The sequence below is a fragment of the Ictidomys tridecemlineatus genome, chromosome 3 (assembly GCF_052094955.1).
Source record: "Ictidomys tridecemlineatus isolate mIctTri1 chromosome 3, mIctTri1.hap1, whole genome shotgun sequence".
Lineage (NCBI taxonomy): Eukaryota > Metazoa > Chordata > Mammalia > Rodentia > Sciuridae > Ictidomys > Ictidomys tridecemlineatus.
The window spans coordinates 169,316,110-169,340,895 of NC_135479.1; the positions used below are offsets into that span (position 1 = coordinate 169,316,110).

At 32.6% G+C, this 24,786-nt stretch overlaps 1 protein-coding gene across 5 annotated transcripts in view; it reads right to left on the reverse strand.

Moving 5' to 3' along the window:
• Positions 1-24,786, reverse strand: part of Epha6 (EPH receptor A6) — a 792,729-nt gene that overhangs the window by 656,403 nt on the left and 111,540 nt on the right. Inside the window, exon 3 of one of the 5 annotated variants that reach the window (XM_021734213.3) lies at positions 22,090-22,209. The exons of the other annotated variants lie outside the window; for them this stretch is intronic. Within the exon in view, the coding sequence (XP_021589888.2) occupies positions 22,090-22,137 (48 nt within the window). The 5' untranslated portion in view covers positions 22,138-22,209. The remainder of the gene's footprint in view (positions 1-22,089; positions 22,210-24,786) is intronic. 5 annotated transcript variants of the gene reach the window in all.

A 24,786-nucleotide genomic window follows, 5' to 3' on the forward strand; every position in this document is an offset into this window, starting at 1 on the left:
GCAGATAATTTCTCAAAATGAAATGAACCACGGCAAAGCTAATTAAATTTTCAAAGAAAGTGAAAGTCCTGAAAACTCACTTAAAGAACTAGCAAAGGAAAAGATCAATCACCCCCAGACTAATACGTTTACCTCTGTATCCCTAGAAACACATGGTAGGGAGGAAAGTCATGCCCTGACTATATGAGGACCATACACAGCTGCAGGGCTTGCTGATTCAAGGGGAATAAAAATAAAAATCTGTCAAAAGTAATGTTATATGTACTGATGGGAAGGAATGAGACAGAAGGCACTCCAAAAACATTGGAGAAAGACCTTGCTGTACAGAAGTACTTTGGTCTTTACGTCTGCCTCCTAAAGAATAAGTATTCATATGTAGATCAAAACTTTTTCCTCCCTCTCCACTCTGTGCTTTAATAAAATTATTGATTCCTGAATTTATTTCTGCCGCAAACTGTAACAGATCCTAACTCATGCCAAAATGGAAAAAAAAAAGTTTGTGGAGAAATGTTTTTTCCTTATCTTTTTATTCCTCAAAATGTGATTGTGATAAACATATAAAAGGGAAGCCATGCAGAGGAAAGAATACAACAAAGCACCATTTCAAAGATATGACTCCAAAAAAGTAAATGACCTTTCAAGTTGTCTAGTATTACTGGCAGATGATTAATTAATAATGCAATAAAAGCAAAATATTCATTTTTCCCAATGAGCACTAATCTAAAGATAGGTTAAAATAAAACAAAACCAAAATCCAGATGAATCTTTAATTCCTTGTCAGGTTCCCTATGTAATTTGTTCCACAGTGTTTTGAGTGTATGACTTAACTAATTAGTCCCACAGATAACCAAGTTTATTAGAAAAAGGAGCAAGAGAGAAGTAAACCATCAAATTCATCCTAAGAAAAAGAATGGTTCAGAATGAAGAGAAGCTTTCATTTGGTAAAATGACGTCTATCTGATTTGTTCAGAACATTCTTCCTGCCCCTTGCATAAGAAAAATAAACTATAGTTATTGAACACACAGGCATCTCATTATGTAACTCTGTAGTGGCTTAATTTTTAAAGCATATACATCTAATATTTTCTATCAATGAAAAGCTTCTTAAAGGGCCTTCTTATTCTAATATGATATTTTCCTCACAACCACTTAAAAATTCACTTTGAGTCAATATACTGACATAAACTTAGAAAATTAGTGCCCTGAATTCTGCTGCTAGGCATGTAGTTAATAACATAAATCTGTTTTGCAGCAGAAAAGCGAAGGCTCTGCATTTAAATGATAACTAGTTTCAGAGAATAAAATGAGAAGCAAAATGTATCATGTGCAGATACATTTCTATTTCACTTTGGGCAAACATAAAACTTTTTTATTAGTACTACAAAGATATTTAATTTAAAAAGATATGAATTCGCTGGTATATCTAGAAGACAACTGCTGAGACTAAGTTTTACAAATAAATTTATTACTTTTTGTGGATTATTCTTATTAATAGAACCAAAATATTATAGCAATGAGGATAATTTCCACTAAGAAGATCATCCCATTAAAAACATCAAATATTCATGAATATTAAATGTCTGATAATAGAGTCCACCTTCTATATGTCCAAAGATCTTAACTGGCATTATCAGAAGTCAAGAATTTACTGAACAAATGAATAAAAATTCTGAAAATACCATCTTTGAATATTTACAGCAATACTACAGTAAAGAGATGTCAAATATTCATCTAAATTATTCTGCCTTAACATTCAACAATACCTGAGGACAATGCTAGGTTTCATGGGACTTCACAAATATAGAAAGCACAGAATAATTATCTCACAAGCCACATTTAATTTAATTCTTGAACTTATATACATTAGCATTTGTATGAAGCGTTTTATCCTGGTTTTAGAGATGAAGGAACTGACCTGAAGAACGAATTAACTCACTTGAGATTTTAAAGAAAACACAAGACTAAACATCAAAAGTATCTGAAAATTTATGCTGACCCATATAAAAGCTTTAAATTAAAATAAGTGTATGTAGAATGCTAGTTCTACAAAAATAGAGACTTTGTATTGTTCATCAATGCATCCCCATTACCAAGGGAATATTTACAAAGCTCACAGTAGGTTCTTAGTATTTGTTGAATATTCAGGTGAATAGCACAAGGCTTGAATTCTAAATTAATTCTCAATGCATCTACTAGTGTGGAGACTTATTGTTTCTTAGGTCAAGATTCTAAATATCATACATGTAAAGAAATCTGTAAACTTTTAGCACTCTCCCAAACCAGAAATGTTATTTTAAAGATATCAGAATAATGTAGCTGATTACAGATGATTCAGATACCATGCCTTAGCTGAAGCCTAGAAACAACAAATGGTTTTTTGAGCATTATGCTAACGCACAAGATTTTTAGTACAAGAAAATTTAGGTTTAGAACTCTCCCTCTTTATGTATCGTTCGTGTGTGTGTGTGTGTGTGTGTGTGTGTGTGTGTGTGTAGAGAACAATTATTTTAGGAACATATGTCTGCATTGGGAGAAATAGTGACCCAAGCAGGCTATATACAATCAAGGCTACTTGGCAGGTACCCTTTAACTGAGCAGGATTTTAATAAAAAAGGACTACTTACAGATTCTGTCAAATCATCCATCTTTGCTTTAATTTTTAATTAAGTCCATAGTCCACAGCTGTAACTGTAATTAATTTTATATTTTAAGTAAAAGGTACAGTATTTAAATACATTAATTTATGAATTGTTAATTCTTGAAAATATCAAGTATAAAATACTCAAACTGTACATATTAATGCAAATTGGGAGATACAAGTGTGATGTTCTATGCATGTTATAGAAGAAAATGATTACTAAAAGAGAAAATATTTAAATATATTAAATGCTGCTGAAAGGTGTAGTAAAATAAAGAGCTCAATGTATACTGCAATTATTAACAGAGAAGTTACTGGTGGCCAAGACAAGAAAACACTTGATGAAATGTTTCTATGGCATTCATCTTCATGCAGAAATCTGGAGATGAGCTATTTCATATTGCAGACACATAATGTGTAAAATAATTAGTAGAGAATCTTTCAGGGTAAGATCATGATTCTCTATAAACCTTATTTGGTCAAATTTTGGCCCACTAATGTTGCCTTAACACTTCACAGTAATATTTATTTTTTTCTTGTTATTTTAAATACCTTAGATCTTCAAAATTATATTAAAATTAAAACTTTAAGACTTCAGTCCCACTGGAATGACTTCTGGTAGGACAACCTTGTTCAACATTAGAATTCTGCATATGAACTATGTTTGTGATCACCTCAAACACAACAGAACAGTCAAATGGTAAAAGAGCAGCAATAATAAATAAAAATAAAAATAATAAATAAAAATAAAGCAAATGAGGATTTGCATAGACCAGTGATGATAAGGAGGCACTGAACTGTCATTCAGAGGTGTATGTGATTAGGTCTGGAGACCTCAGGGGACACCTCTCTCCCAAAAGTGATAAGACTAACTAGATGTTACCTATTGAGCATGAATACATTCACTTATATATTTGAAGACTTGGAAGCATACCACTTGAAATGACTATGCTTTCTTTATTCTTTGCAAAATGGGATTATGATATACCAGGGATATGATGATACTGCTTTACCCAAAGCTAGAGTTGTACATATACTAATAACCAAAGATGTTACTGTTTATTTCATGGAAACACAATAGGAAAGATCAGAGTAAATCATGTATTTTCCCACAACTTTGTATTTTGGCTTATCTGTTCACTTTTACATAATAGGTGGGAGAAAATAGAAAGAAACCCAATGTATGACATATAATTTTTCTGGAAATGAACTCAAGTTGCACTGTGTATACAGAAAGACCCAAGCAGATCTGGCAAACAGCCATACCCTGGAGAATTCTTTCCAATAATATTTTGTTACAATTAATTGTAAATACTGGTAGAAAATTCCTCCAAAAAAAAAAAAAAAGAAAAAGAAAACCTATTCCAGAAATGGGTTCTCAACAATGGAAAAGAGTAGGTCTTTACAAGCCCCAGAAATAGGTGACGTTGGTAAAGATTTGTAGGAAATTAAAGCTTGTGCAAAAAGGGAATATTTGAGTTAAACTAATTTGACATATGCCTGTTGGTGTTTTATATGAGAATGATAAATTAATACAAGTATTACTAAATAAGTGCTTAACATATGAAGTATGTTCTTAGTTTTTGCTCTTCTATTTCTAAGCAGCTTTCAGATTAGTCAAAAAAAGTGCTTCTTAGTGCTTAGTCCTTTTCATTGTCTTTGTTCTCTGACTTATCTTTTTCCTGTTCCTTTGTCTTGGTAAACCACTACTGGGAATGAAGTATTGCTAAATGGTGCTAAAGGTCACAAAGAGTTGGCTGGACAGTACTGTATACCAGAAAGCACAGGCAAGGACAACCTTAACTCTCTCCATACAAGACTGTTTCTGTTTAGGTTAATGTGCTTTAGCTCAAACAACATATTGAAGTCTGAATGACAGGGTGAAGATTTCCCATGACTCTTTATAAATAGAACAGAAAAAAAGTAATCTGGGAATGTTTGCTTCCATTCTAAGTTCTCAGCTCTTCTGAGAATGAAATCTCTTTCATCTGAAATACTATTGTTGGTGTGTGCTCAGAATGCTAGTCTTCTGGAAGCTGCTTTAGCATTAGGACTGTGAGCCGGTCCCAGTCAGAACTAGAAATAGAAATAAGATCATCATGTTATGCCCTCTCCATTATACTATCTGCTAGTCGGCTTTTCTTTGCTGTGACTAAAATAACTGACAAGAAAAACTCAGAGAAGTTTATTTTGACTGATGGTTTCGGAGGTTTAGTCCATGGTTGGCTGATTTTGTTGCTCTGGGATTGAGATGAGGCAGAACATTATGGTGGAAGGGCATGCCAAAAGAAAGCTGCAAAGCTCTTTGCAGCCGGAAAACAGATTGTGTGTGAGCAAACGCAAGGAGCCAGGGACCTATTTCTTGCAGCTATGTCCTACCTGCCTGCATTTCCCACCAGTAATCTATTATTCTGCCAGAAGGATAAATCCTTTGATGAGGTTATAGTTCTCTCCTAATCTAACCATTTCACTTCTGACCTGTGTTCCATTGCCACATGAGCTTTTCAGAGAAACTTTTGTACAAAAACCATAACACTACCCAGTCTTGTTCTTCACACAATCCTATAAACTACTTCAGTTTAATTTTTCCTAAGGCATAATTCTTAGCTAATCAAATTCTTTCTCTAAAGAAAATCAGGTTTACATATACTTCTTCAAATGGCATTTGATGCTGCATGAGCTGACTTCAGTTAAGTTTAATTTCACTTCTTCCATGAAGCAGATGTTGTCAGAGTTCTGCCCATTTCCTACAACTTTTCAGGATGCGCTAACATCAACTCTATGTATGAAGGCTGAACCCCTGACAAAAAAAGAAAAAAAAAAACTATAGAAGTTTTCTCTGTATACGTGATAGGTCACCAGTGCTAAGAAATTAATACCCCTAGGAAAAAAAATCATCAAAACATGATTAGTAGAATTTAGTGAATGAGACATTTTTTATACTATTTCCCTGAATGTCCTGGTGGAATTAAGCACCAATTATCTATGGTATCAAGCAGTTTCATAAAGTGCCCTTTAATGTTGACATCATCTTCTTTCTGCAATACTTCCCCTCCCCAATCCATGCCCCTGCATTTTCCAAATAAACTACAAAATTTTTGTTTTAGCACCATCTTATGAAGGACCTAGAAAAAGACAGTGGGCATGAAAATGATTCCAGGAAGTAGGTACCCCAGTAACTGTATTACTCACTGTCCAAATGGCCGAGGACTCCACTGCTATTGAGATAATAATGAATGCTGCTATTCTGAAGCATCTCAACTGCCAACATTATTTCCGTGGTGAAGTGGGATTTTATATAGGCAGAGGCTAACATTTGAGTAAGTAATATATTTAGGATTTGAGTGAGTTACACTCCAATAGCAAAGGTAATTTATAAGGACAATGATTATTGTTAAGTTCTATCAATGCACTGAAGAAAGAATAATAACATACTCAACTGATCCAACCTCCAACTCATGGAACGTTCTGACACAGAAGGTGATAATATCAGGTGGATATGCAGAACAAGATCAGGGATTGATATCAATGAATCAAACTGTAGAGAAAGATGACTCTTCATCCTGCAGTAAAGTCAGGATGGACAGGGAAGGATTTATGTACTAGATTGATTATAGATGGATACATTTGGATTTAAACACTGAGATTTTCCTGAAGTCTGTATGTGTACAAATGTGACTCCCTCATTATTGCTAGAAAATCAGCAGCCTTTCTTTGTCTGGGAGACATTCAAAAGCAACATCTCAGTCAGGTGTCTGGCAAAATGAAATCTGCCCCATTAGAGCTGTCCCTTCCCTCCCAACTTAAAAGTTCAAAACCAAAAATGAAGATCAATTTTTGGTATAAACCAAATATAGATATACACTGCCTTCATTGAAATGGAAGGGATTATTCATCTGAAGGACCAAAGGACCCAGATAATGTATACAGGCAAGAACTGCAAAACGATGGTTTTTAATGAATCTTGAGACTGTTAGGCAATAGAGGAAAGAAAGGCAGATCACAGTGAGTTGATTGATATCTGACTATTCACTGAGGACTCTGAGTTAATGGAAGCTGGAGCTGGAGTTGGTATGATATACTATTTTATTAGGATACTTCTTCAAAGCACGTGGGAGGAGCAATGATGACCTAGAGTCAAAAAGATAATATTTGTTCAAAGTTTAGATAAAGAGTTCAAAAGAGTACAACAGAGTGCATAGGAGTGGGTTTATTACATCACACTAGGGAACTACCAGCTGACTAACCCTTTCATAAAACAGGTAAGCAAAAGAAGGAAGAAAAGGAGGAAGGGAAGGAAGGAAAAGAGGGAAATAGGATGTTGGGGGAGAAAAGTGCAAAGGAGAACACCTTCATCTTGAAAAACAGTCTTGGTTATTCTTTACAGACCAGATTTGAAGGTTGTAGTGAGAGTTTGTTTATGAAAGTAGTTCCCCAGTGTCAATAGTAATGCTGGGATTTTGGAATATCAGAGGGCAGAAGCAAGACTTAACCAGAAGAGGAAAGATGAGTGAAATTATTCTAAGTGTCAAAAAAGTGGCCAAGTTTTAGTGGCAAACTTAGGGATATGTGGCACTGGCTAATAGATTATTCTCAGGAATGAATCAGATGGGAAGCCAGAGGGGTACTGCAGGACCTACAAAACCAAAGAATTTCAACACTACATGCCATCACAGGCTGTCAGTTCTGACAATGAAAAAAATCACTATTCTAGACTACTTTCTGCAGTGCACCAGTTCTCATACCCCAAGCCCATCACCATAACACACACCTCAAAGTAGTCCTTCACCAAAGGACCCTAGGGGATTGGGTAACAATTATGCCAGCTCACATGCCCTGAATGGTGTAACTGAGACACTCCATAGACATGATTGTCTTTGTGCCATTTTGTCAGGATCAGGTTCCAGGTTCTTTGCAAAGCATGTAACAGGGAAAAATGAAATCATCATTATAACTTTTTTTTGTTACTTTCTCTTTTTGCCTATTCCTATAATTCGCTTACCCTAATATTTCTCTCTACATGTTCAAAGTTATTCACAGTTAAGGAAACTATATATAAAATAAAACTTCCCCGATATTTCCAATCAAATGTGAGTTTTGTGTGGATTTTTGATTTCCCTTTCTATTTCCTGAGCAACGTATTTATTACTGAAAAACATACTATATGGGACAACTGCACATCTACATGCAAAATATGAAGTCAAAACCTCTTTCTTATATCATACACAAAAATTAATGCAAAGTGGTTTACAGACCTATGTGTAAAAGCCAAAACTATAAATATCTGAAAACACAGAAGTGAACCTTAGTTTAGATGGTTTCTTAGTTATAAAACCAAAAAGAACAAATTAAAAAAGAGTAGATTAACTGTACTTCAAAATTAAAAACTTTTGTGCAGTAAATGATACCCTACAGAAAGTAACAACCCAAAGTATTGGAGAACTATTTGTGAATTCAAGTTTGAGAATAAACTGGAAATTAGAATGTGTAAGTGTCCTGTCAACTAGAAAACAAAAAGTAAATAAATTAAAAATGGGCCAAGGATTTGAATAGACATTTCTCCAAAGAAAATAGACAAATGGCTAATAAGCATATAAAAAGCTATCAGAATAATTTTCCATTAGAGAAGCACAAACCAAAACTAAAGTATAAAACCACTCCAAACCCACTGGGATGCCTATAAACAAAATAACAGACAATAATATGTATTCATGAAAACATGGAGTAATGGGAACCCTCAAACATTACTAGTGGGAATGTAAAGAGGCACAATCACTGTAGAAAATGATCTGTCAGTTCTTCAAAAATGTTAAACATAATGTTACCATGTGACCCCTTACTCCACTGCTAGGTATCTATGCAAGAGAATTTAAAACATTTCCATACAAGAACTTATACATGAATATTTATAGCAGCATTCTTCATACTAGCCAAATGTTCAGACCCAAATATTCATCAATTGATGAATAGATAAATAAAATGTGGTATATTTATACAATTGAAGAGTATTTGGCAATTGGAAGGACTGCCAAATTAATCCTAAATAAATAAAAAGAAATATAGCAACATGGATATATCTTGAAAACCTTTATGCTAATTGGAAGTAGCCAGACACAAAAGACTGCATTTATTATGATTCCATTTATGTAAAATGTCAAGAACAGATAAATCCATAGAAACAGAAAGCAGTTAAATTTTTGCCTGAGGGTGGAAGTGGGGGTTGCGCAGGCACTCCTCATGAGCACAGAATTTCTCTCTAGGATGCTGAAAACACTTTTAAAACTCTTTGTTGATGAATGTACATCTCTGTGAATATACAAAAACTTATGAATTATATACTTTATACTGTGACTCTCATATGACATTAATTTTATCTTTATTAGTTATATTTTTTAAATTCAACATTGCATAATGTTCACTGTTTTCCCTCTTGGACCTTATGTCTGTATTATTTAAAGTGGTGTAGTTGAAAGCTGAACAATCTTGGGGAGAAAAAAAATAAATATCTTATTTCTGTAATACTTCCAGAAGAGAAGAAGTGAAGACAGTCTCAGGGAAAAGTAGATTCCAGAAGTCAATTGTTATGATGCAGTCTTGTTTTCCAGTTTTTATTTCTTGACTTTTGTCTCCCTTACAGTACATGGAGTTAGTACCATGATATAAATACAGCTATGCAACTCAGAGCTTAAATCCCTATAATTTTTTCTTCTTAAATTTGCACTTTAGAGTCACATATGATTGTAAATTATGGACCTGGTATATGAATACAAACTATGTGATCTGGGAGATTCATTTTGGTTTTCAACTATTAATAATATATATATATATATATAATACTTAAAATATGTACAAGAGTTTATTCTAATAATTTAATAACATGTGACATAGCATAATAGCTAATATGCATTATATATGAAAACATTGGTTCCTAAAATAAAGGAAATTCATCCATGTTGATGAAGGAAAGTATGTCCGTAAGGTAATAGTCAGGAACCATTAGGTTAATATATAAGCCAATCAGATATTCCCTTTTAAAATATGAATTGAGAACCAGGATATGGGAGGTGAGATATAAATGGGACTGCTAGTAACTATTTGAAGGTAAATCTGAAAGTTTATTATACAGCATAATTATAAAGACAATGTGAATAATGTGAAAATTTAGCTAATGAAGAAACTGATGAGTGGGAATAACTAAAACTATAAATTCTTCCCAATTCTTGTTTTACTCCTACATTCTCTTGGTAGATGATTTCTCACTATCTGATTTATACCTAGACACCTCACCTTTTCATTGAATTCCAAACTTATATATACAGCAGCCTTTTTGATGTACTTAGATATCTGCCCAATATGTATCATGAATAATGGGTACAACATATCTCTTGATTCTACCTATTCACATCCCCCCACCCTGCTAGTCTTACCCATTTTAGTAAACACAACCACAATCTGCCGTACAGCTAAGGCCAAAGTCTAAGAATAATACTTCATTTATTGTCCCCTCTTCAAATGTGGCATTTATTCAAGAGCTAAACACCAACATCATACATTCAATTTTCTCCATCTGTTTTGCTAATAATTTAAATGAAACCATCACCATCTCTTGCTGGCACTATTGTAAACTCCATCCAATCCGTCTCCCTATTTCTCTTCTTGCCTTCTCATAATCAACTTAATAATCATAATAAAACAAAAATGACTTTAAATAATACAATTATTGGAATCTCCACCAATAATGAAGACTGTAAATTTTAGCAATAGAAATAACAAGCACTTCATAGTCATGGTTTGTTACCATCCATTCCTCTCTCCTACAAATAGTAATAAAGCCATATAAATAGCCAGTACAAGACAACTGAAATCATTCAATAAATATGTCATCATCAATATTAGTAATATTATTGATCAATGTTATTAATAGTATTTATTGAATAAATACAAAGACTTTATAAGAAATGTTACCCATAATCCACACAAAAAATCTAATAAAGAAAGTACTAGTGTTACCCACATTTTACATTTAAGAAGACTGAGTCTTAAGGACATTGAGTCTTGTATTCCAAAGGCTGAAAACTTGCAAATAAACTGAAAATTAAAATCTAAAAGGGACCATGACAGCAGTGCATGGAGAATCCCAAATTCTAGGAGCAACTGAATCACATTATGGTGAAAGAGTGCAAACCTCCTAACTTCTACTCCCAAGACTTCAAGGTATCTCTTGAAATAGTTGCTGTGAGGAATGACTTTACTACATTTTCTCTTTGTCTTGAGCTCCAATAGTTCAGTTTGGGGGAAAGATGTCATGTATGCATGTCATTATTAGAATAATTCTCTCTACTTAGATTAAATAAAAATTCACAAAATAAACTTTTTCCAGGTGCCTTTTTTTTTTAACTTAAAAGAACTATAATGTGACTTGGTTACTGACTCCCAGGGATTCCATTATTTTCAAGCCACCAGTCAGCATTATGATGACAGGCATTACCAGATGACTGAAATTTAATAATACAAATTATACTGTTCACTCATAAGATTCTCCTAGTTTCTGATATATTCTAATTATAGACAATATAGTGAAACAGGAGAGTTTCATTGAAAGTAGGCACACTTCTGCATATATGAAAATATTTCCAAATATCAAAGACTCCATTTTCGTTTATAATATTCAAAACTGAGAGCATCTGTGTCTAATATAGTAATGTCTTTAGCTATCTAGCATATTCAATAATTCTTTTTCTTTTATTACTCAAATATTCCCCAACCTCTTAGATTCTCCTCCCTTTTGGATCTTGTGTTCTGATCCACTATTGTCACTGCATTACTGTTATTCAAATTCCCTTCAATGACTCCTTATTAACATTCACTTATTTTTAAGTTTCCAAATACTCTGCATATTATTTCTACTCTGTTCAACATACTTTTGCTAACTCCAAAAGTTATTTACTTCATCAAAATTATATTTTTCTTATCACTGTGGTTCAGATTTTCTGTACCTTTAATTTCCCACTCCTGTGTTTCGGTTTATATATATGGACAACTTTTTTTCTTCCACTTTCAATTAAATTTTATTTTAATACCTTTCTGATAAAAAGGACAATTCTTCTACCATATCAATGCATATAAAATGTGTCTTCTAATTTATCAAGAGCATCTCTACTGAATTCTAAACTCTGTAACTTGCTGTTTACATATATATTTTATTTTCATTCAAATGTTACTATACTCAATTAGAAACAAGGAAAATTCCATGTGAGTTTATTGGTTTTCTTTTCAGAACCTGGAAAATCTGATGATAGTGAGCTTTGAGGTAAGTACATTATTTGTTTCCATTTCAAATCAATCTGTTCACCATTGTTTAGTAGATCAATGGGTCATAGCTGTTTGGGCACAGTTACACTTTCTAATTCATTCAATTGGAGTAGTTATTAAAACCTGTGTGCCCTTTACTAGAGCAATTTCTCAATAAGCTTCTGAAAGAGGGGAGAATGTAAAAAGGAGGATTTTCTGCTAATTACCAATCTCTTAGCCACTTCACTATGTACATGGATTGTTACTTAAGAAAGTGTACAAGATACTTGTGAAGAGATTCATACTTACTGAATAATGTTTTAAATTTTCTTTTCATGTTCTTTTTATACTGTAGAACACTTTTCAGTTTAACAACCTCTGACACTGACCTGCTGATATATTTGCTCAGAAATGAAGAGAGCATGTTTACTCCATTCCCACTGAATATGATTCACATAACTATGAAAAGGATATGTTTTTAACATTTTTATCCCCTAGAGCTACCAGCAAATGATTCCTCTACTGATTTCTTCAAAGCATTTTTTATATCACACAAACCACAGTTTGTACTGCTCCTACTTGTGAAGAATGCTTTTCAACTGACAACTTTTTTTTTAATTTTTGTAGTTATTGATGGACAGAATGCCTTCGTTTTTATTTATTATTTTTATGTGATGGTAAGGATCAAACCCAGTGCCTCACACATGCTAGGCAAGTGCTCTGCCACTGAACTACAGCTCCAGCCCTGACAACTGTTTTTTAATTAAAATGCATTCATCTGAAAAGTAATTAGCATAATGTGTAAAAATGTGGGAAATATTGGACTTACTGACATGGATAAAAAACTTAGTTTTGTTCATTATATATTTTTAAATCATTGAATTCCATCTGTGAAGTGAAAATAAATATTTTATTCAATAAAAATAATACAGACCCCTACTTTCAAAGTTCTGCCTGCTTCTCTGCATGTAAAAGCACAATGATTGTTCTAAAAATCACAGTTTCCTTTTCACAATTAAATTTGAAATTTTCCAAAAATGAATTAAGAAAACACTAGGAGTATTGATGCAACTGAATATAAACAAACATAACTTGCACAATTTTAGTGAAAACTCTTCATGTATCAAAAATTGTTTTCTTTCTGCTTTCTTTGAAAATACACTTTACCAAATACAATAAATGTTCCCTGCATAGGCAATGAAAAACCATAAGCATTATGAATAAATATCAATAATATTCATATATAAAATTGATATTAAAATACAGAGAATTATGAATAAATGTAAGCAATATACAAAGCCCAAGGATATAAATACTCTAACTGTAAAGACACATATAGTCCACTTTTTTGGAGGGCACCTTGTCAGCACTCATCAGATTTATAAGTTTTATATTCTTTGATATAGTATTTACATTGTTAAAAATATATTCTATGAAATAAACCACAATAATGTACACTCAGTATTTCTTCATGTGAAAAATTAGAGGCAAATGAAATATCTAGAATAGGTAAATAGATAAATTACAGTTTTCCTACATTTATGACTATACTATCAATGTTAATATAGCTCACTAATCCTTCAAAACATTTAATAACACATTCAATAAGTATTTAATAAGAACCTGTTTTTAACAATTTGTATGTTGGGTACATATCAGTTAAAATCTAAGACAAATTCTCTACTTCCATGAAAATTTATTTGTAGATAGTTTTATATATATATATATAAAACTATATATATATATATATGTATGTATATATATACATACACACACACACACACACACACACACACAAATATATTTGTTGGTAGACCTTTTTTTATTTATATGTGGTGCTGAGAATCAAACCCAGTGCCTCACACACGCCAGGTAAGTGCACTACCACTGAGCCACAGCCTCAGCCAGTGTAGATAGTCTGTTTAGAAAAAATTTTTTTTAAAAAAATTACCAGTAGTAAAGTGCTAGAGAGAAAAACGAAGTGAGATAAGGTAGGGGTGAGTGAATGAGGGAGGTGTTCTTTTCTATGAGGTAATGGGGAGCACTTCTCTGATGTGGTGATATTTGAAACTGGACTCCAGTGCAAGATAACAAGAGATCTCAAAGAACTCAAAAGTAAGAGGAAAAGGCAAGATCAAAGGGCACAAGTGAAGAGCAAACACAGTTTATTTGAGAAACAGCAAGGGGCCAGTGCACTAGAGATCAGCTTGCAAGGCTGGGCGTGGTAAGAAATGAGTTCAGAGAGCCTTGGGGAGTAAGATCACAAAGACTCTGGCAAGCTGTCAGGAGGATTGTGGCTTTCACTTACAGTAAGATTTCAAACCACTATAGGGTTTGGTCATGAAGAATGACAAGATCTGGCTTACGTTTTAAGTGGGTCACTCTGGTTGCTGTCTAGATAATTGGCTGAAGGAAGTGAGGAAGGGACACCAGTTAAAATGCTATTGAAATGGTGCAGGTGGAGGGAGACAGAGTCTGAATTAGGAGAGCTGCAGCAAGAGTAATGATTCCAGATAGATTTTAAGGTCATCCTGACATGATTTGTTAATGGTTTGGATATGGTGTACAAGAGAAAAAGAGGAACTGTCAAGTATGAGATAAATTAGCACATTCTGATATAGCACATTCTGTGATATATTGTCAGGTGAGATAAAGGATATCTGCAAAAAAAAAATGTGTATATTGGGTACATTTTATTAAGAAAGAGATCTGGTGAAAGACCCTAGCCCAGTTAGCCCAGTTACCTAAGGCCAAGATATGAAATCAAGATACCGGGCTTGTCATAAACAGGCTCAGGCACCAGATGCGCTTTCCATATAACTGGTTGAGAAAGGACACAGCACCCACATCCTGAGGCATGAATGAATAAACAGGAACAGATAAGCAGAAACAGAAAGAATAGAATGCAGACCTGTTGTTTTTGGAATGCAGACCCGTACCCTCTAGGTGGCCTATATGCTAGATTTAAACAAACCAATAAGAAACCTGTTGCTTCCCGCTGGAGAAATCTGTCCCAAACCCTATAAAAATCTCTGTACCTGTCCCAAACCCTATAAAAATCTCTGTATCCCCAAGCTGGGTGTGCCAGTTCACCAAAGCTCCGGCTGAGGTTGCTGGGCACCTGCAGGCGCCTGTGTCCCAATAAACAAACCTCTTGCTTTTGTAGCCAGTGTTTCCTGTGATTCTCCTTGGACAGGGATACTGGGGGTCTTTCACTGGAAGGGTAGATATTAAGATTTAATGGCAGAAAAATATGTATAATCACTCTATTTTTTATTTCTAAAATGGCCTAGAAAAATAAATACCAACTTTTTCCTTCAAAAAATGGAGGCAGAAGGTGGAAATTTGAACATGTGACTCCATTGATTCTGATATTATTGAGTATGCTAGCATGGATTATCCATCTCATTATTATTTGATTATGTTTTTATTTTTTGGTGGTACTGGGTCTTGCACTGTTCTACCAGAGTTTTACATCCCTGGCCCTCTACGTAACTTTTAAAGCAATTGTAAAAGCCTAACTCACTGGAAGAAAAAAGAGATTAAAACCTGTATGATGAGTTTTTAAATTTGAAGTTAATGTAATTCAGATAAATGACTTGGAATTTTCAATACCATAAATACTAAATGAATCTGCAAATACAACTTTTCAATTGACAGTAATTTAATCATTGGATATATAAATCTTACCATTTTCATTTTTCTATGACATAGAAGCTAAGCTGTATTTCCAAATGTAATCTCACTTAAAATTAAAAAAGAAAAAGGACATTTGATTAGTATACCAAGCAGCATGGGAAACCTATCAGCATATAGTACAGTGAAAAAACAGGCTATGGAATAAAATGTCCTGTATTCAAATATTTCCTATGACATTGGATAATAAATAAATTTAGAAAATCTACATGGTCTTTGTCAAGCACTGCACTGATTGGTGCTTATCAGACCATTCAGAAGTATCACCCTCTTGGTTGGAGAGTGCAGTGGGATATACTTAGTGATGGCAGTCTCTTCCTGGTACACCATAAAACAAGAGGACAAATTGCCAGTCTTGATGATAATAAAGGATTACATTTTCCAAGAACTCTGGCTATATAGTTTCTCTTTCTCTCTCTGTTCCAAGTACATTGCAGTTTTCTAGATTGCTGAAAAACCATCTCAACCCTCCTTGACTTATCAGTCCTCTTTGTCTTCTTTCTACCTTGCTTCCTAAAGACAGTGCTACTTTCATCACCACCCCAAGGGATATTTTATCATAAACATCTTAACATCAGGGATTGTCTCTCAAATATCTCTTCAGCAAAAAAGTATGTGCATTTTTACCAACAGGCATTAGTAACAGTGTAGTTAATTAGAAGCATTTTGTAAATACTATACATTTACCAAAAATTCATCCTATTAGAATAAAATATAATAAAACTTCAAAGGTGTATTTTAATTTCTTTGTGTCCCAAATATGAGATAAAGTATGAAAGAAAAGGGAACTGAATCAAATGAGACATTAAAAAGTAATGCTGGGTAGCCAGGCACAGTGGTGCATGTCTGTAATCCCACTGGCTCAGGAGGCTGAGCAGGAAGATCACAAGTTAAAAGCCAACCCTATCAACTTAGAAGCTAAGAGAAACTCTGTATCAAAAAAATAAACAAACAGGACTAGAGATGGTGCTCAGCAGTTAAGTGCCTCTGTGTTCAACCCCGCCGAACACACACACACACACACACACACACACAAAAAAAAGTGCTGGGTAGACAAATAGAAGTTACTGGACTTGTGTCATTTAGTTATAAGAGCATATAAGAGCAATATTGACCATGCTTGGGCAGAGAGAGGGGGACTTGCCTTCTGCCAGAGAATTTCTTAATTATTTATTCTTATAAAAGAGATTTGAGGGACTGGGGTTGTAGCTCAGTATTAGAGCACTTGCCTTGCGTGTGTGAGGCACTACGTTGGATCCTCAGCACCACATAAACATAAATAAACAAAAAAGGTAAAAGAATTTGATCTTTAAAAAGAGAGATTTGAAACAGTGAATTAATTAAGGAATAAGTAACAAACTTTTTTTCCACAATCATAACAATACTGCCAACATTGAATATCAGTTCTTCATTAAGTAAAAAGAAAACCAAAACGTTCTCACTAAAATAGACTTCATAAACAAGAACAGTAAAAGAATGAAAAATAAAGCTGGGCTAAATTATAAGAAAATTGTATCTAGCCAGTACCACCTCTCTTAAATCACTAATTCTTACAGAAATTATCTCAGTGTTTAATAATGAAGAAGTAACTAGACATATTAGACATCAGTAGACAATTGTCACCATAGAGAATGACAGTTACAATGTCTAGGCAGCAATACAGACTACTTGTAAAATAATAAAAAGTAGATAAAGTTGAACTTGGACATATAATCTAAAACAGTAATAATAAAAAATGACTTTACAGATCATAAGGTTAAAGAGTTGAGAAATTAAATTAGTGATTAAAGAGTAAGGAAATCTTAGATTACTATTCATGAATAATGATGATTTGTTTCTCTTCAACTTCCATTGTTCAGTTGTTTTAATTTAAAAAATCCAATTACCACAGTCATTTTTCCATGAACTAATATATCACAACTGAGAAAACGACACAGTCTTTGATTTCACAGAGCTACAACCTCATGAAGGAGTCAGCCACAACTCAGTGCGCCTCAGAACAGCAAGGGCAACAAAGGTTACCCTGGCGTTGCACACAGGGTACCCTGGGAACATCAGTGATTATCTCTGTCTAAGCGGTCATAGGCTTTACAGATTAGGGCACAGAACCAGTATTTGAACTAAGGCAGGAATAGTTTTGAGCAAAGCAAGAACTAGAAACTAAGAGAATCAGTACTAGATATAAATAAGCACATGAGAAATTATCACACAGGACGTAACAATGGTTGTTGTGGTTGAAACATAAAGCCAATGGGGAAAGAAGGGACATGAAAAAAAAATAAGCAAATACCAGGTTTCCATGAACCTTTAATATCTGCTAGTCACCATAACTTGGGATACTGACAAGTCATTGAAGGTTTTAAGACTGTTCCCCTAAACAGAATTTCATTATTTAGAAGACATAATGATCCAAATCCATTTAATGTAGTGAACTCTACATAAACTATGGATTGTGAGTGATAATGATATGTCAATACAGATACATCGATCATTACAAATGTGCCACACTGGTGGGGAACTTTGAAGCCCTGGAGAAAGCTATGCAAGTGTGAGGTTAAGGGTATATGGATAATCTCTGCACCTTCTGCTCCAGACTTCTGTGAATATATAACTGCTCTAAAAATACAGTCTCTTCTTTTAAAAAGGGAGAAAACTTGAAGATTTTTTTACTTAGAATATGCTGATTTAGTATTGATTTGCCACATTTTCTTTTTTCTACATACATTTTGAAGACTGATAATATTTTCTAAATACCAAAACTAAAATGATTTTATTTGTCATATATCTGTTCTCTTTCACTTTTCTGTGGTGTTTAATCTTCTAATTTTATTGACAATTGCATACATATTTCATCATTTAATGATAGCTATAAATCTAGAATGACATTTATGTGCTATGCCAAATATTTTAAATTTATCATTTCACTTAATTCCTAAAAAAAAACCCATAAAGGTAAGCAATATTTTAGTTAGTTTACGGACTAGGAAAATAAGTATAAAATAAGTTGACATAGTTAAATGAACATGAGCAAAGTCAAACACGTCTATTTTTATTTTATAGAACTAGTAATATATGCTATTTATTTGAGTAAGCTGGGAACCTATTAAATCTCCAAGACATAACTTAAAAAAATCTTCATTATCCTGAGTCAAATATAAATTAGCTGATAGTAATATTTCCCTGGCTACACAATTCAGACAGTACAAGCGTGAGTGAAAAGTACTTCATTTTAGGGAACCTGTTTGCTCTGAGGTCCATATTGGGCAGCACAGGACTACTGGATGGGAAAGTAGATATGAAATCAGAAAAAAACACTTATGAGAATAATTTCAACACAGAGTAAAGATGATGGTACTTTGACTAGGGGTTGCAATAATGGGGTTAAAGGTAATCTAATTCTGGGTTTATTTTAAAGCAATGTCACAGAAATGTGTTTTCTTAATTGATTGTACAGTCTTTGTAAAATGATGTCAATATTCCTCCAATATTTTGTATTGAGGAAGGGGATTCTAGAATTTCTCTTTTGTGAAACCATGAAGACTGAGGAAAAAGCTGTTGAGATGGGTCAGTTTTATATACACTGGATAAAGACATTCAGTTAAGGAATTCAGAGAAGCCAAGCCTGGAAATATACATCCAGCTTTCAAGTAACATGTTTAAATCCTTGAGAATGAATAGGTCACGTGGAGGATGTATGACAATATAAGAGTTGAAGTTTTTATTCCTGGAGGAGAAACCAGTCAAGGAAATAAAAAAGGTACAAGGAAAAACAAAATAATGTCAGGGAAGCCAAGGGACAGGGCTATTTTAAAGTAAAAGTAGTCGATATGTATGAAAAAGGCTACCCATGAATCAAATGAGAGGAAGGATAAATTAGACTTTTGAATTTGACCACGTGAGTGTTGTAGATGATCCTGCATTATTTTGGTGCAGGAAAAAGTCAACTAATTTGGTTTTGTGAAAGAAGATGGTAAATATAGACGGTTGATTCATGGAGACAACAATATATAGACGATTTCTTAAGGAATTTTGTAAAGAAATGTATAGTGGTTGGAGGGGAATATGTATAGTAACATAATACATACAGGCTGGTGGTTGTAACACAATTGATGATACAGAGCACTATTGATATCAAGAAATACATACCAGGAACTACATAATTCATGTCCCTTATATTTCAATAATGAGTCTGAAATCTTAAGTTTTATTTTATTGTTATCATCTTTAACTTCATTTCATTAGAAATTTTACAGTTCCTTCTCCAGCAAAATGTAGGCTCCTAATCTGTCTTTCATTTATATTTTAATACCATTATGTGTACATATACATCATGTATATATATGCATATACATCAATGTATATATGTGCACACAGACCCACATGTGTATATACATAGAATCACAAGATATATGCACATATATACACAAACACACACATGTAAGTAGATATAGTCACTATTATAAGACCAAATGAACAGGTTGAACCAAATTATCTTTTAGCCACCAAACTGTCTCTGAGACAATAAAATCTTTCTTAAAGCCTGCCTGCAGATTTGCTATACTCATTGGAAGCATGTGTTTGGGTCACTATTGCTTATTTTCAAGTCACTATCCTTGAAGCTGACCTATTTATGACCCGTTATTCTTAATTGAAAAAATATGCTTAATGTACCAATTCAAATTATTTATGGAGTAAACAGGTGAGGCTGTTTTTTCTATATCTAAAGCTATTACAAAATTGTGCTCATTGTTCCATTTTCCCTCTAACAATTACTGTTTTATTTCTATTCAATTTCAGTAATCCATACCACACTTATAGAATTTAGAGTAGTTATGTTTGTTACTTTATGATGAAAAAAACTTTACATTATTATTTATTTATTATTATTATTTATTTTATGTTTAAATACATCTGATAAATGGACAAGTCAGTCTCACTGAGTGTGTACTAAATACAAGATATTGTTATCAGAATTTTTAAATATGATTTGGATCACCATTCTAGGTCTGTCTACACCAGCAGTATCTTAAACTACTAGAGCAGCCACATTTACCAACGTTGCTTTAGATTTAAGGCAGATGGACTTTCAAAAGTCCTTGAATTAATAAACACAAACAGGTTTGAACTGGTGGCCTATTTTCAAACAAGTCAATAAAGCAAGTATTTATTTTTAAGGCTTGACTTTGAATATTTAGTTCTTCAACAAACTTTATAAATTATTAACACTTAAAATCAGCTTATTAGGGCTTATGGGAGATAAAAATAATCATATTCTGAGATATGGTTATGCCTCTCAAGGGATTTATAATTTAATGCTAGGGAGAAAAGAATAACAACTGGAATCCCCTTAAAACAATATTTATAATACAATGTAAATGTGATAAAGCTATTAATCAAGTATATTGATCATTGTATAATTTTCCTATTACAAGTGTCCTAAACTTTAGAAGTATCACATTTTCGTTAAGTAGATCTATAGATAATAGCATTTTAACATAATTTTTACACACATGCAAAGATAACTCCCATTTTTTTGTATACCTGTTGTTTCAAAATAAAAATATCAGGATATTTCCTATTGTCTTTCTTAGACCTTTATTTAAAAATTAACTGTATTCATTAGTTATGAATTCATGTCTCTGTTGTCAAAATTTTTTGCCTTTTTCATGTTTGTAAATTTATTTCTAGGCAATTACATCTTTAAAATATCCTAACTGTGCATCATAAATACATTATTTATACTTGTAATAATTGTATGCAACCACTATTCATAGAATGGCTATCATTCCTTTTTATTTAACAGACTTCAATGTTTTGGTGATTTGCTCTATTTTCAAAAATATAAAAAAATCTCAATTCAGGTCTTGAGATTAGTGTTAAGAGAAAATAAAATACTTTCAAACTCATTTTGCTAAATCCCTGACTTTATCTCCAGAGTCTACCCAAGCTTATCAAATGATCAACATGTGAATATTTATTACTTCTAAAATTTCACTTAAAAATCAAAAACATTACTATAAATTTCCTTGAACCTGAAGTATACAGAAAAGAGAACTATGGAAATTACCTACTGTCGTTTAAATAATATACAAGAACTTGAAATTTTTGAAGATTTTATAATTTATATTTGAACTTCATACTCTCATAATGAATTCTTAACAGCTTAACATTCTTTTCTAAAAGTTTGCATAAAACAAACACCTTATGTTTTTGATTAGCTAACTTTGCATGCTTTAAAATCATTACATTTAATACATATTTTTGAGAAGCCAAAAGTTTTCACTGATGTTTTAAAAAAACAAACAAAAAAAAACCTTAAAGGTTAAGTTCAAATTAAAATGTGGACTTTTTAATGTACTCAAATCTGGGGCCTAAAAACGACAAACTGCCATAGAAAAGGAATCTTTCTACTTAAAAATATATGCCATACATGTATATTCTGTTTTCCTAGAAACTTTTCCAACCTGGCTCCTATGGAGCTGCAGCATGTACATCCAGAGGAGAAGTAACATCGGGGTCTGGTGAGGCGGTCTCTTCAGTGCCTTCTTGAATTTTCCCCCCTTTTAGCAGTGTTGAAAATAGGTCTGGAAAAGCATAGGAAAGCTATATCAAATTTTCCTTAGGAGGTTTTTTCCATACTGTTTTACCAATTTTGCATGGTGAAGGTGCTATATGGTATGACATTAAATATTCATTATCACTAATGAGTCCTCCCATGTCAAATTAACAATATAGAAATAAAGAAAATTACATTATATTAATTCAAATTAGGATATATTTGAAAATATGCATGTGTGAATTAAATAAAGGCATCCTTATAACTACACATACATGTATACAGTTTCTAGGGAAAGCTGAACTATTTAGGATGGTATTTTTATACAAAATGAAATATGATGATTAAGGGACAATCTGGGACTTTTTATAGGCTCTCTTTATAATCTGGACTTATTAAATATTATATTCTCTTAAAGAAAAATATGAAATGAATTGTCTAATAAGTATTCCCATGTGTACTACATAGAATATTTTAATATATATACACACATATAAAGCTCATATATATGTGTGTGTGTGTGTGTGTGTGTGTGTGTGTGTGTGTGTGCGTGCGTGCATGCTAATCCTAAATTAAAATATATCTAATTATATTTTGACCTAAAAGATATCATGGAATCATATATGATCCTTAATTTCTTCAAGTAAATAGCAAAATTATTTATAACATAAAAATGTTTTTATTTTTCCCCAATATTGATGTGACAAGTAGGTAAACAATTGATGATTCAATATATTTACAATATTTTTTACTAAAATATACAAAAATGCTATTCATATGAGTACCATCTTTAGCTTTAGTGAAAAATAACATAATAATATATATTTAAGTAACCATTAATCTAAATGCTTCCAAAACAGTAACCATTAATCTAAATGCTCTCAGTGTTGTTGGATCATTACTACTTGCACAAGGCTTGAGTAAACATTAAAGAAACAACACTATTTGAATACTTATATTATGAATGCAGTGGACAGAAATTATAAATGATATCACTCCCTTATTTCTTTGGGGGGCTAGAATAATAAAAACAAGTAATAACAGTTTAAATTTTACAAAGCTACAAAGAAAGATAATAATTTAAAGCTATCATAGTTGAACGACTTTTTACCAACCTATATTTTCATATTTAAGATTTATAATCCTTTACAAAAGGAACATCTGAAGTATTTGATTATTTTGTGTTACTGTTAAAATCACATGAAGAACATGAATTTTTACAAATATTCCTAAATCTACTTACACAGGACTGACTACAGCATAGTCATATATAGAAAAAAACAATACAGCTACTCAATGCCTTTTATTTTATAAAATACAAATCTAGCAGAGCTTATTATTTTTCCTGAAACATTTGTCTGATTATTCTAAAAGTCTGTATTTGATTATTTCAAAGTCATGGTTAATAAAATAATAAGGTATGTTGAAAAATTAGTTTTTAAAAACAAATTATCACTTGTGTAAGTGGTAATTTACAACTAAAATTAGAAATCACAAATGTGTTAATATAATTTCTTTAATAATTTGACAGAATAAAATTAAATCAAGATAGTCATTACAAATGAAATCTAAAAGAAATGAAAATTATAATTGCAACCAAGGAAAATCTGACAGAAATTCACACTATCCTTCTGACTAATGAAGTTAAAAACTAAACAAAGTGAAGTTTCTACTTACAAACAGCTTTTTTTCTTGCTGAAATATGTGCAAATTTATTTCTTCTTGTAAATAAAACCCACTGAAATAGGAAAATGTATTGCACATTTTGAAAGAGAAACATTATCAATGGCGTATTTTAGCATGAATCATGCAATATTATTGAGAATAACAGTGCTTTAATGTCAAAAAATTCTACAGTGAGGATTTCCACAAACATGATATTGTAGATATTTAGAAAAAATAATTTAACACTAAACAATCAGAAAAAACCCGCTGAACTGAAAATGTGGTCAAAGATAGGCAGCTGTGACAAAAACCCTTCAAACTAAGGTCAGATGTCATAGAGAGTAGTTGTAACATAAGCAAATGAAAGCTTTCCAATTCATTTATAAAATGAATTCTGTGTTAAAGACATCTTTTAAATCTGAAGCAATCACAGTTCAAACAAAGAAAAACAGTAAGATTAGTTTGATTTGAAAAAGGGCTCTCATCAATTTCTGCCCATCATGGTGTCATTTTTCTTCAGGAAAGCAAAATTCAAAAGATTAAAAGGAGCATGCTATGAAAGAAAACAAACAAAAAGAACCAGGGAAAATTTTGTTACTGAAAAAAGAACAGTCCCTGAGAAAACTTATAAGATATATAAACTAAGCACATTTTAGAGCTGATACTAATGATCACTTCATTTTACTTGACTTAAATAATGAATATATGTTCAATAAACTTCAGGTACTTCAGTCCCCCAAAATAATATGTTGAAATGCAATGACCAATCTGGTGATTTTTGGAGATGGAAGCTTTAGGAGGTAATTAGGTCATAAGGATTGACTCCCCACTCACCCCCCGCCACCATACACACCACCATGAATGGAATCAGTCCCCTTAAAAAAAAAAAAAAAAAAAAAAGACTCCTCTAACACTCGTGGCCATTCCACAATGTGAAGAC